This window comes from Borostomias antarcticus, assembly GCF_949987555.1.
Source record: "Borostomias antarcticus genome assembly, chromosome: 1".
NCBI lineage: Eukaryota > Metazoa > Chordata > Actinopteri > Stomiiformes > Stomiidae > Borostomias > Borostomias antarcticus.
This window is the reverse complement of record NC_140234.1, coordinates 39,611,688-39,625,284: the sequence shown is the minus strand read 5'-3', so window position 1 is coordinate 39,625,284 and position 13,597 is coordinate 39,611,688. Positions and strand designations below refer to the sequence as shown.

The 13,597-nt window shown below is 45.5% G+C and overlaps 1 protein-coding gene across 1 annotated transcript in view; it reads right to left on the bottom strand.

Moving 5' to 3' along the window:
• pdgfd (platelet derived growth factor d) overlaps positions 1-13,381 on the bottom strand; it is a gene marked incomplete at both ends in the record, with an annotated part of 171,313 nt that extends 157,932 nt beyond the window's left edge. Inside the window, one exon of the mRNA XM_084461885.1 lies at positions 13,300-13,381. Within this exon, the coding sequence (XP_084318011.1) occupies positions 13,300-13,381 (82 nt within the window). The remainder of the gene's footprint in view (positions 1-13,299) is intronic.
• Between the last annotated feature and the right edge of the window lie 216 nt (positions 13,382-13,597).

Here is a 13,597-nt window from a genome sequence, read left to right as displayed (position 1 = left end):
GTACGTCATATGAAAATGGCAGGCGTGGCCAAGAGTACAGACATGTGACATGAGAAAAGGCGGCCATTTCTTGGGGACAAAAGGGACAAAGGATGGTTATTCTGGTGTAGACAGAGTCTAGGTGTGTGGACCTCCTGGAGGCCACCCTGTCTATGTGAACGGTTGAGGGAGGTGGTGAATTACAAAAGGAGAGAGAGAACAAAGGTTTAAGGTGTTTGGATGAAAATTCTATAACATAGCCCAAGCCGATATAGCCGCATTTGGTATCACAAACACACACACGAGCGCCATCTAGCGGCCACTGTGTGTCAATAACAGCATCCCATTCTAAAGACTGCGGGGGCTTTTGACCCACTCCCGGCGAAGCTGGTAAGTTTCAAATGCTTGGCGCTGCTAGTGTTAACTAAAACTGTTCTTTCAAAATCCTGGCCTTTTTCAAGTGAACTGCTACATTTAGCTATCCTCTTCAGCAAGCTAGTGCTTGGGAATGTCGAGATTCTTGTGCAAAAACAAGAGCTGGTCAACATGCTCTGTGGTGAGGCTGCTCCTCTGAGCGGTGACAATGTCCCGGCTGTAGAGAAGACACGTTCAGAAGAGACGCTTGTCCCTGGTACACACAAGTACCGCTTGGCTAGTTTGGCCAGGAGAGGGAACTCGCAATCCACCAGTCTAATGGGTTTTCAGACAGTGGCAAAGGAGCAGCTCCTTTGTAATCTTTCACCTCCTCCTCGGCACTGTCAAAGGCTGACTTCAGTGGTAGTGCTGGTGCCTGCCTGGCATCCCCAAAAGTGTTCCCAAGTGATTCAGCCATTGCACAGGACACTCTTCTTTTTGCAGACGGGGGGCCCTGGGAATCTCTGTCTTCTCCTTTATTCTGGCCCTCTTCTGCTGCAGCTGCACAACCACCAAGTTCCTGCTGGTCCTGCCCCACCTCTTCCTAGTTCCTCCTGGTCCTGCCCCACCTCTTCTTAGTTCCTCCTGGTCCTGCCCCACCTCTTCCTAGTTCCTCCTGGTCCTGCCCCACCTCTTCCTAGTTCCTCCTGGTCCTGCCCCACCTCTTCCTAGTTCCTCCTGGTCCTGCCCCACCTCTTCTTAGTTCCTCCTGGTCCTGCCCCACCTCTTCCTAGTTCCTCCTGGTCCTGCCCCACCTCTTCCTACAACAAATAAAACACAGTGGTACAAAAAATAATTAGTACACTATATACTTCTGTCTTTGACACTATTGATATTAATTAATTACATTGCAACACATGGTAAATAGTAAATGGACTGCACTTATATAGCGCTTTTCCACCTAAGCGGCACTCAAAGCGCTTTACAATGGCCTCTCATTCACCCATTCACACACACATTCACACCAATGGCGGTAGCTGCCATGCAAGGCGCTAACCTGCTCATTGGGAGCAATTTGGGGTTAGGTGTTTTGCTCAAGGACACTTCGACATGTGGACAGTCGGAGCTGGGATGCGAACCACTGACCCTTCGATTACTGAACGACCCTCTCTACCAACTGAGCTAAAGCCTTCCCCAATACAATGACAATATTAGCAGTGTTCTACATACATTATTATTCATAATCATAACATTTTTTAAATAATCACACACACATACACACAATTACATTGTGAACCAAAGACTGCTAGAACATATCGCTTTATTTATTTGTATTATATTTATTTACCTGACAATACTCCACAGTGGCTGCAGCTTCAGCGACCATTCTTTCGAATACTTCTTGCTTCTCCTCAACAGGCAGGAATGGCAGCACTTTAAACCTTGGATCTAGCGCTGATGCTAGATTAAGTGTGGCCCTCTCAACATCGGATGCGTACCTCTTACTTGAACGGCTTCTTTCAGGTCTCTTAACAAACTGAGGATCTCCGAGTATTTCCTGGGTGGCTTGCAGAAGCTGCGCATGGAGTGGAGCTATGATAGAGACTGTCGGGTTTTTCTCATCTGACATAACGCATGTAGCCACCTTGACTGGCTTCAGGGCCTGGATGAACTCCTCCGCATTATTTATGTCCGACTCAGTGAAGGTGCTGATCTCTTTCTCTCTTTTTCTCACATCGGGTGAAAGCAGTGCGGCTGTGACTGCTGGCTGTTGCTCGAGGAAACGCTCGACCATATCGTACGTGCTGTTCCATCTTGTTGTTACGTCAGTTATTTTGTGCGCGGGGAGCTCCAGCAACTTCTGCTTTTGCTGCAAAACATGAAGTGCTGTGGAACTTCTATGGAAAAATCCAGTCACACGCTGTACTCGTCCGACTAATCTTGCTACAGCCGGCAGCTTTAGGGCATGCTGAGAGGCGAGGTTGAGGGTGTGCGCGTAGCACTTGACATGGAGAAAGCTGGCTAACTGTGCGGCGACAACCATATTAGCCGCATTATCTGTGACTAAAGCGGGGTCTTACTCTGAGATGCCCCACTCGGTCGCTACATTACCAAGCAGCTCTGCTACGTTTGAGCCGGTATGAGACTCGTACATTTTTAGTATGGAAATCAGCAAGGGTGACTCCATTGCACAAAGGAGGTGATAGGGGCAGCTTGGACAACTATCGCCCCATCTCCAAGTTACCATGCCTGGCCAAAGTCCTAGAGACCTTAGTAAATAACCAATTAAAACAATTCCTCTCAAGTTACTCAGTGCTAAGTATTCATCAATCTGGATTTAGAGCTAAGCATAGCACAATTACAGCCACTTCTCTGGTCTTGAATTATGTGATAACAGCATTAGACAATCAGTCCCTCCAGAAAAACGTGGGCAAAAATCCTTGATTATGCAGGCAAAAATCCTTGATTATGCAATGGAATATGCAGGGTTTTTATGTGATTTTATGCGTTGAAAATGCGGGGATTTTCTGAAGTTGCGGGAACTTGGGAATATTGCGAGAATATGCGAAAAATGCAAGAACCTGTCCTGTATTTTCATGCACACCCCACTCTAATGCATAGCCTACACTACGTCTTCACATGCTTGGAATGATATGAGAAATAACAAAACCATAGCCTATGCGAGAGCGCCTAGACCAGGTACGGTATAGACCGGAGTCATGATTGAACTTATAAACAACCCCCGATGTCTGGTCTCTGTGGTCGTTACCACATACATACATTTTGCCCATGTCTATGATCTGATGTTTATTGATTTGATCTTAATATAATCGATGCAGCTGTGCTTTAGCCTACTCTCATTGGCTATTTATTTCCTTCATTCATGATGAGAATAGCAGAGGACTTTGAACTTGATGCATTAAACATAAATTGGTGCAATTCACTAGAATGCAGGAAATTAGATGTCTGACACTCATAATCTCATGGGGGAGGACCACCAGACCCAGGCTTGATTTGTGTTCCGTGAGCATGGGCCTGCTGGCAAGGTGTCCCTGTTTTTCCCCATTGAAGGTGGCAGCCCCACAAACGAGGTGAAAAACATTAAAACTTGAAGCAGAAAAATGCGGGAAGTATGAAAACAAGCGAGCCCCGCATATTCCACGTTTTTTGCGCGGAGTTCAGTGATTATCGCGGTGAAAATGCGCTCTTTCTAAAATGATGTGACCCTTGCATAATCTGCGCCTTTTGCCTGATTATGCAATGAATTATGCGATCGCATAATCGCGTTTTTCTGGAGGGACTGGACAATAGGAAACATTGTGCTGCACTCTTCGTAGATCTTTCTAAAGCATTTGATACGGTTTATCACCATCTACTTTTGAAGAGATTAGCTGGTATTGGCATGGATGCCGGAGCGTGTGAATGGTTTCGAGATTACCTGTTGGAGAGACGTCAATGTGTGAACTCGGGTAACATTCTATCAGTCTTCCTCTCTCTAGCAAAGGGTGTGCCCCAAGGTTTGTTATTGGGTCCTGTCCTGTTCACCATTTATATTAATGACATTGTTATGTCACTGTCTGGCTGTCACACACATTTATATGCGGATGATACAACTGTCTATTGTATTGCGGATACTATTCATGATGCCATTGAGAATCTGCAGCTTTCCTTCAATGTGCTACAAACAGCCCTCACCAATCTCAAACTAGTTCTTAATTCTAGCAAAACTAAGTTTATGCTGTTCTCTAGAGCCAGGGCTCTTAAACTTCACAAACTCCACTTAACTGCGGCAGACGGGTCAAGTATTGAGAGTCACTAAATATAAATACCTTGGTTTATGGCTGGATGATAAAGTCTCATGTGGATAATCTAGCATCCAAGCGACAGCAGAAAATTGGCTTCCTGTATAGGAACTGTTCTTGTTTCCCTATGTTTAGTAGGAAGAGAATAGTCCAAGCTGTCTTTATGTCAGTATTAGACTATGGCGACAATTTATAGACATGCCCCAGTGTCAACCTTGAAACCACTAGACTCTGTTTACCATTCAGCGCTAAAATGTATTACAGGTGATAGATATGACACCCACCACTGTATTCTGTATGATAAGGTGGGCTGGTGGTACGCCCCCTGGTGGCCCGAGGCAGAAGAGCGCAACATAGGGCGACACAATGGGTCAGTGAGAAACCAAGACACTAATATGCAATAACATATTTATTACCAAACAAAGGCAACACAGGGAAGTCAGTGAGAAACTAAATGTGGCACCAAAATAAAGAACCAAACATAAATCCCCGCCCCTCCCTTAACAGGTGCAAAGCACCCAACAAAATACAAGGAATGGTGACAACAACTAAAACTGGGGTTCTAACAGAAAATAACTACATGTGGTGAAAGAAATGTAAACCCCGGGGTGTCTAAGGCCTGCTCCCTGCTCCCTGTGTGCAAACAGACAAAAACAGTTAACAAAACACAATACAACTAAAGTGGGCTGTTAAGCAAAACAAGGATCAGGTTAACAACTAATAATACTACTTTGAAGCTCCAACAAAAGGTTAACCAATAACACAAACAAGAAAGCTAAACAAAACCGCTCTACATACCCAGAGCTCTGCCACCGCTCAGGTAGCAGAGACAGAACTGAACACAAAAGGACATATATATAGGGGAGGGACACCAGGCGATTGGATGATTGGATGAGTGGGGAGGTGGGCTGGAGAACCGGAACAGGTGTGAATGATGAATGATGATTGGAACCAGGCGGCCGCATCTGCTAGAAGCTTGACAATGAAGAAACAGAAGGGGGAGACAAAAACAACACCAAGACAACACCAAACACATACTGGGCCCAAAAGAAAACAAAACAGCCAACACAAACAATACGTAACAGCTGGTCATCTCTCACATCAAGACGAAACTATCACTGGCATCTGCTTATTTTTAAGACCATTATTGGCAAACTCCCACTGTACATGTCGTCCCTGTTAGACTGGAGCGTAGGCACATATCGGACCCGATCGAATGATCGGCTTGTTTTTAAGGTTCCTTGTGTGAACATTGGACTTGGTCAGACTGCCTTTGCTTACGACGCTCCCTGTACGTGGAACGTCCTCCAACAGACTTTAAAGCTTGAGGTGCTTCCTACTATGACAGACTTTAAATCTATGGCCCTTAGCCTCTGCACTTCATCCTGCAATTGTTTTTAATGATTCTATCTGTAACACTGTACATTGATCTGTTGTTCTTTATTATTGTTTGTTTATGATTGTGTATGATTGTGTAAGCTCGTCGACACCGCAAATGAGTGAAACCTCAGTGTCTAACGAGTTGAAATAAAGGTTTGAAATGAAATGAAACAAGACCCTGGTTTGGAGGATGTGGGAGGACAGAGACCAGTCTTCGGCAATGTGATGGGCTGTTACCGTGACATACGACTCGGTTGCTCGTGAAGTCCATGCGTCGCAGGTGAGAGCAACACACTCAGTTCTTCTTTGACTTTTTCTTTTATCTCATTGTAGATTGCAGGCACTGCCGTTTGAGAGAAATACTTCCTGGAAGATATCACGTACCTCGGCTCCAGCGTGAAAAGCATGTTCCTGAATCCCGAATTCTCCACGACACTATACGGCCGCAGGTCTTTGCAAATAAAGTCAGCAACTGACTTTGTTATGCACCGTGCTTTTTCAGAACCTCTGGGTAATTTCTTCAACGCTGCTTCGAGTGTCTGCTGGCTTGCAGGTCGTTTGGCTAACTCAGCACTTAGCTCAGGGTGGTGTCTTGCTAGGTGGGCAGTAAGGTTTGTCGTGTTTCCGCAGTACGCGACTTTACAAATGCGGTACAGAATTTACAAATCGCTTTCGACATGTCCAGCTCTGCTTTTCCATGTAAAGCAAAAAATCTGAAATGTGTCCACACCTTCGACTCGAAGTTGGATGGTGGAGGTCTTAACCCCGCACATTTTCTTCTCACATTGTCCGCCATTCTTCTCTTTCACCTTACACCTTCACTTTCACCTTCACTATAGACATTTCGTATGTTGAAATCGCTTGATGTTTGGCTGTGCTAGCTGTGAATGTATGAGGATGCATGTAATCTAGCTAGCTTGGGGCACCATGTTCCCTAGCTAAACTTCAATCTGGTAGTGTAGTAACTTTTTAGACTGATTGCATGCGAGTTAGCGTGCTGACGAAGTGTAATGAAAGGCTATGAGTCTGGCTATGAGTCTAACTCTTATGTTGTTAGAATTGCAAACAGCACAGTTTGGCTGTGTTAGCCGTGAATGTCTGAGGATGTATGCTGACTACATCGTGTGTGTTAGGCTGACGGTTGCTTGCTAGTGTAACAGTTGAGTTAGAGTTGGTGATCTGACAAAGTGTGAGGTATGTATGTGGAATTTAGTTAGTTTTGTTAGGTAACTTATTGCAGCACTAGTTGGCTAGCCACACAATAGGATTGTCAGGAACATTGTGCAGCATTTCATGACTAGTTGGCTAGTCACACGGATTGTCAGGAGCCATGAAGTGCAGCATTGTATGATTTGTAGTTACCGCATTTGGAGATGGATGCATGCATGTGTGTGTGTACTGTTGCAAGTTGGGCCAACGAGGCTGTCAATAGACCGACATTAGTTGTGACTATCACATACATTATATTTAGGAATATATACTAACTAGGCCCTTTTATTCCAGCTATCAACTGTATTTTTGACTTAAATGCATCTTGTATTCTGCCATATTGCTTCATTCTCATCTGTGTTTACTGTTTTGGTAGTCCCTACTAGCACAGTACGTAAAGCCGACGTGGCACATTGGTCGTAAATTGTGACGTTACCAACAGGCGACGTTGTGACAACAGGCCGTTATGGTCGCAAAATAACCTATCCTCATGGAGACTGTATGGCAATGTTGAGGTAATGTTATAGAATTAACTACGTTATGTTATAGAAGTAACTACGATGTAATTAAATTACGTGACAATTATGTTATGTAAGTCCTCATCCTTACTTTATTGGAAAGGTACATCTCTAATGTCAACAACTTTGTCACTACAACCTTACATGTTTGTAAATTACTTACGTTTTAAAATAAAAATTGAACTCATACAGTTAAAGAATTGTAATATTGTCTTTTTTGTGTCATTTCTAATTAGATTGATAATTGTAGGCACATTCTTTCTCTGTATTAAGATTTACAGTCCTGCCTAATAAAAAATGACCCAACATCCAACAGGAAGTCAGCCATTTTGCTCTTAATGTGCCATTTTTTCCTTGTTTTTACCATTTCCATGCCTCGTACTTTAACAAACTCCTCCTACAGATTTCATCCGTTCAACTTCATATTCGGTCAGCTTCATCTTAAGACCTTTGTGATCAAAAATTATTAAAAAAAATTGTTTTCACAAAACTCCATTGCCGTGGCGCCCCGCCAAATGTAGACATTTCGCCATAAAACAGGAAGTCCTCATAACTCCTCCATACATTATCCAATTTTGGTTCTGTCCTGAACACATCTATGTGTTAGTATTGCGTCATACTTATAGTGCCACATATTGGTGAAACAGGAAGTCCTCAAAACTCCCACATAGGCCTACATTATCCGATTTGCACTTCATGAAGGTCGCATTCTGAACACATATGTGTCGGTATTGAGTTACACTTACAGCACCACCTACTGGTGGAACAGGAAGTACTCATAACTCCTACATACGTTATCCGATTTACTCAAAATTGCTCATGCTTGATGAAGGTCGCATCTTGAACACATCTAGTATTGCGTCATACCTACAGCGCCACCTACTGGTGAAACAGGAAGTCCTCATAACTCCTACATAAGTTATCCCATTTACTCCAAATTGCTCAGGGTTGATGAAGGTCGCATCCTGAACACATCTGTGCGTCAGCATTGAGTCATACTTATAGCGCCACCTACTGCTTACAGGAAGTCCTCATAACTCCTACATACATTATCCAATTTACCTCAAATTGCTCACGCTTGATGAAGGTCGCGTCCTGAACACATCTGTAGGTCAGTATTGAGTCATACTTATAGCGCCGCCTACAGGTCAAGCAGGAAGTCATCATAACTCCTACATACAATGTCCGATTTACACAACATTTCTCACGCTTCATCAAGGTACCGTCCTGAACACATCTATGCATCGGTATTGAGTTACGCTTAGAGCGCCACCTACTGGTGACAGGAAGTTTTTCTCAGTAGTGGATGCCGAAATAGCACACCCTTTAACGGTGCCGCACCCCGACACGCGTGGGGTGCGAGGGCCCACTCACTGCTGCTCGCAGCCCTAATTGGTCTTATCATTTGCTGATGACAACTGGCGGATCCTAAAGCCTACATTTTCCAGATGGACATCTGACAATATTTGAAGAGGAACAGAAAGTAGAATGATGTTAGTCAGGTAGGCTAGCCTATTGCTTCCCCTGGACAAGTAAACTCTGTTCGGGCAAGTGCCTTGTGCAGTTGTCTGATCGGACAAGTAAAAAATATAGTTGAAGTGTGATAAATATGTAACGTTATCTAAAAATATATAGCGAAGAAACACGACATGGTTAGAATGCAGAACATTCTGGAACAGGTAGGACAGAGCGGGAGGAATGTTTTACACACACACACGCAGAACACACACAGAACATACACACACACACACACAGAACACACAAACACAGAACATACACACACACACAGCCTTCGTCTTGTCGACTCGCATTAGTTCCCCTGTCTCCTTTCTCACATGTGAACCTGTCTGCTGAGGGGGATACCAAAACTCTGACAGGTGCCACAGGTGTGTGTGTGTGTGTGTGTGTGTATGTGTGTGTGTACCTCTTGCCAGCCCTAGTCACCTTTGACCTTGGCTCCGGGGTAACGTTTCATTGGTTAACCATCCATCTGTCATTGCTTCCCCCTGGCCACGTCTCCCTTCCTGTTAACAGCTGTGACGAATACAGACCAACACAGACCATCAGCCCCCCCCCCCACACACACACACATCCACACAAATACAGACCAACACAGACTGAATTCTCTCGACAGGTTCTTCCTCCAGACGTTCCCAGTTCACCCTCACTAGATGCTTGGGTTTACCTGGTCTGTCCAGAGGCTTCCCCCACCATACACCACTCGGGTTCAGATCATGGTGGCCCTGTCTCCCAATTACGCCCCTCCAAGTGTCTCCATCATTGCCCACGTGCGTGTTGAAGTCCCCCAGTGGGACAGTGGAGTCCCCTGCAGGAGCCCCATATAGGACTTCATTTAGGGCAGGGGTCTCAAACTCAAATTGGCTTGGGGCCACTGCTGGTATCGTAAACTCATAGGAGGGCCACTTCAATGTCAACTTCAACTACTACTAACTATAAGAAAGTGCAATATTTCGGAAAATGACATTTTTCATTTCCATAACTAGACTCACAACTCAGTCTCTAAATGTTGCAAGACTATTCCATAACTAACATTTTCATCATACAAATTCAAACCGGTTTCCATTCATTTTCTATCTAGCTGCCAATCTTTTTTCCCTTACTTTTATTTTATCTTGAATAGTCTACATTTGTACTTGCAAGATGCATCACTACTGTAAGCCTGCCCTGGAACTGTACTTGCATAATTAAAGTTCAAGTTTGTTTCCATTTCTTACCAAACACTTGAATACATTTGTAGGCTACTACTCTATTTCTTGCTGGACATATCTTGAAAGACTGAGACATTAGCCCTCTCAGCTGTGTGGCTCGTTTTTTCCTCTTGTCTCCCTATGACACTGTTCTCCATGTTTAGTAATGAATAGCTCTTGACATTATATTCCTTTAGAACGGCAACTTTGTTCTTGCATATCAGACAGGTAGCATTTCCATTGAACTCCACAAAAAATACTGCAATGTCCATATTTCTTGAAACTCTGTGTTCCTAACGTTAGTTAACCATGAGAACAGCCTCTCGGTGGCTATCTGCATTCCGTTCACTGTTCATAGTCACGTGCAGATTGATTGCACCTGTGACTGTATGCAACATTCACCTTGCGTGCTGCGCATAATAACATAATTTCGCCCAACGTTTGGGCGACTTGAATTTCGCATAATATGCCTGCCTGCCGGCGCCGTTTACAAGAAATTATTTTGCGGGCCAGATTACATTATATTTCTGACATCATGTCGCGGGCCGGATGGAGTGGTGTGGCGGGCCGCAAATGGCCTGCGGGCCGCGAGTTTGAGATCCTTGATTTAGGGTCTGCAAGAAGGCCGAATACTCTGAACTGCTGTTTGGTGCATATGCACAAGCCACAGTCAGAGTTTTCCCCCTCACAGCCCTAAGGCATATGGAGACGACCCTCTCGGCTCTGGGGTGAACTCCAGCGCAGCAGTGCTCAGCTGGGGGCTGGCTAGTATGCCCACACCTGCCCTACGCCTCATACCACAAGCCACTCCGGAGAAGAATAGAGTCCAACCCCTATCCAGGAATTTGGTTCCAGAGCCGGCGCTGTGCGTGGAAGTGAGCCCCACCAGGTGGTCACATTCCATGTCCCCAGAGCCAGCCTCTGCTTCCCGGGTCCGGTCCGTCGGCACCCTCTGCCTTCACTACCACCTTGTTGGCAGCGCACCCGATCACGATGGTTCCTCCCGCGGGTGGTGGGTCCACGGGATGGAGGAGGAGGAGAAGATGTTTCCACATCGCTTTTTCGGGCTGTGCCCGGCCGGGCTCCGTGGTAAGCCCGGCCACCAGGCGCTCGCAGGCGGGCCCTCCGTCTGGGCCTGGCTCCAGACGAGGGCCCCGGGCTTCCTCCGGGCTGGGTCTCTCTTCCTTTTTGTTGTTCTGTCATCAGGGGTGTTTCCTGTAACCCCAGGTAGGGGGGCTAGGAGGGTACTACCACTTGCCCAAGGTGGGCCCCCAGACTAGTGGAGGGAAGGTGGCGTGTTACTTCTCCATTCTAGTTTTGCACTGAAAACTAGCCACTGCCGCTAGGGCTAAACATGCTAGACATTTTAACATTGGGATGGTTTATCCAATCAAAACTAAATGCTTGTCTTGCCATTCATCTGGCATCACAAGGACTTCTCATAAATGAAGTGGATTAAACAGGATTGGATTATGAGATAAGGTAGGCTTTTGTGATTAATTACAAGTTGTTAATATAATCATGAAACGATGGGAGGATTACCGGATCCTCCAGGAGGGTCGTTAACTTATATCTCAATGAGCTACAGTATCTAGCTATCTAACATTACTACGTGGTTATGGTTATATGTATTGGAAAAGTAAAACCGTCATTTAGAGACTTCAGAATCCTCTTGCACAGTCAATCGCCCACTTGCATAGCTGTAATCTGTATCAACAGGCGAAACGGGACATCATTGTATAGCTCAGAGTGTGATTGTAGGATTGTCAAGCGCTCTCTTCCGACCAAGTCCCATACAGGCGCACATGCAGCCTCTATCTCCCGCTTACAAAGTCACCTCTTGTTTCCTAATTATAGGTTTACATTAAGAGACACCCATTTTCATAACTCTTTTTATTTGCATTATTATCTACTAGCCCTATAAGCCCACAGTAAAGATGATTATGGTATAATTCAAATAGGTATTGGCAGTGCATGCAACTTAATGTATTTGGATGGATGTAGGCTATTAGGCCTGGACATAGTCTTGTGAAAATGTCGGTGTGCAAGCGGCATACTGACACACACACAAGAAAACACACACACATGTACACACACACACACACACAGCTAATCACCCGCAATCAAGCAAAGGAACCAGGTTCTTAGAGAGAGCTATGCATCACAGGAATCTGTAGGTAAACAAGCAGCCTACTATCGTCTGTCACACACATGTACAGCATTATGCTTATGCAAGCACATGCTGGCAGACACACACAGCCAATGTCACCAACAGAAAGCAATCAATCACAGGATGCAATGACACAATAAATCCACTCAAAGTCAACCAACACACACACACCTCTCGTCTTGGTAAAATACCAGACTTCACCTTAGAGACAGGCTTTTAGTCAGAGAGAGAGAGAGAGAGGCAGAGAGGCCTCTGGGATGCAAGTAGGAAGTATGTCTCTGAATACCTTGCCACCCTACAGAGGACATTCGCCTGACTCTGAATCATTCAGCATACCTGCTCCCTCCAGCAGAGCACGCCAAACTCCTCTGGGCAATTAAACCATCAGACCACATCTCTGGGCCTCTACCGTTAACCACCAGTTCTGACACTGACGCCAGAGATAAACACACACACACACGCTCGCAGGAGTGTGAGGTGAACCAGGCCGTAGGGTAGTAGTCCAAAACAGAAACTGATACTGTGGTATTTTCATGTCTCACTGCTAAAATCAGCTTGGCAGTGGAGAGAGAGACACACGGCGGTGAGGTAGCTGTAGGTAAAAGAGCCCCACCCCGCCCCTAGGCCAAACACCTATAGGTTATTAGACATTTTTAAACCACTGTAGCGTACAGGACACTGCACAGCCTGTTCTAGAAATCCCGGGATGAGAGACTTCTAAGTTTCTGTTGAATCATTTTGAAGAACATTTCTGATCATAGACTACTTTTTTTTCTGCCCCCCCACCCCTTCAACTCTCTCTCTCTCATTTTGCTCTCTTCTTTCTAGGCCTATGCTCTCTCCCCCTCCCTCTCTTCCTTCCCACTCATCTCTCCCTTGTTCTCTCAGACACAAAGAGGACATAACTCATGTCACCACAGCCATACCAACAGGTCAACATAGGAAACTCTCCTCCCTAGATTCCAGTCATTTGTCACCACTTAAAAAGATGGCCTATTTTCAGATAGCCTAGGCTAACAATGGCAGAGGCCATTAACTCAACAGCGATAACAATGTACTTCTGGCTCCTGATTCTTTTTTTTATTGTAAGCCTATATTTTCTGTAAGGTACCACTAAAAATGATGTGAAACACTAGTTGGCTAACACACAAAACCCCACGTTTCTGTCAAACGCTTACCGTCGCGCCGGGTGTTTGATCTCATGACTTTGGCGGAAACGACCTGAGCTCGCGCGCCTCCGTTCGCGCCCACCAGCAGCATCACGAGCGCAAGAAGCGCCGCCACGCGCACCTGGACCGCGGATCGCTTCATCCCACTGTCTCAACTGGAAAAAGTTGGACCCGCACAGTGCGTGCGTGCGTGTGTGAAAAGAGAGTCGTGTGAGTTTCCACACACACACTTCTACTCAGGAACTTGGAGTTGCGCGTCTAGTCGGGCCGAAAGCACTCGCCAGCCAGGACGCCGACTTCTTATCGC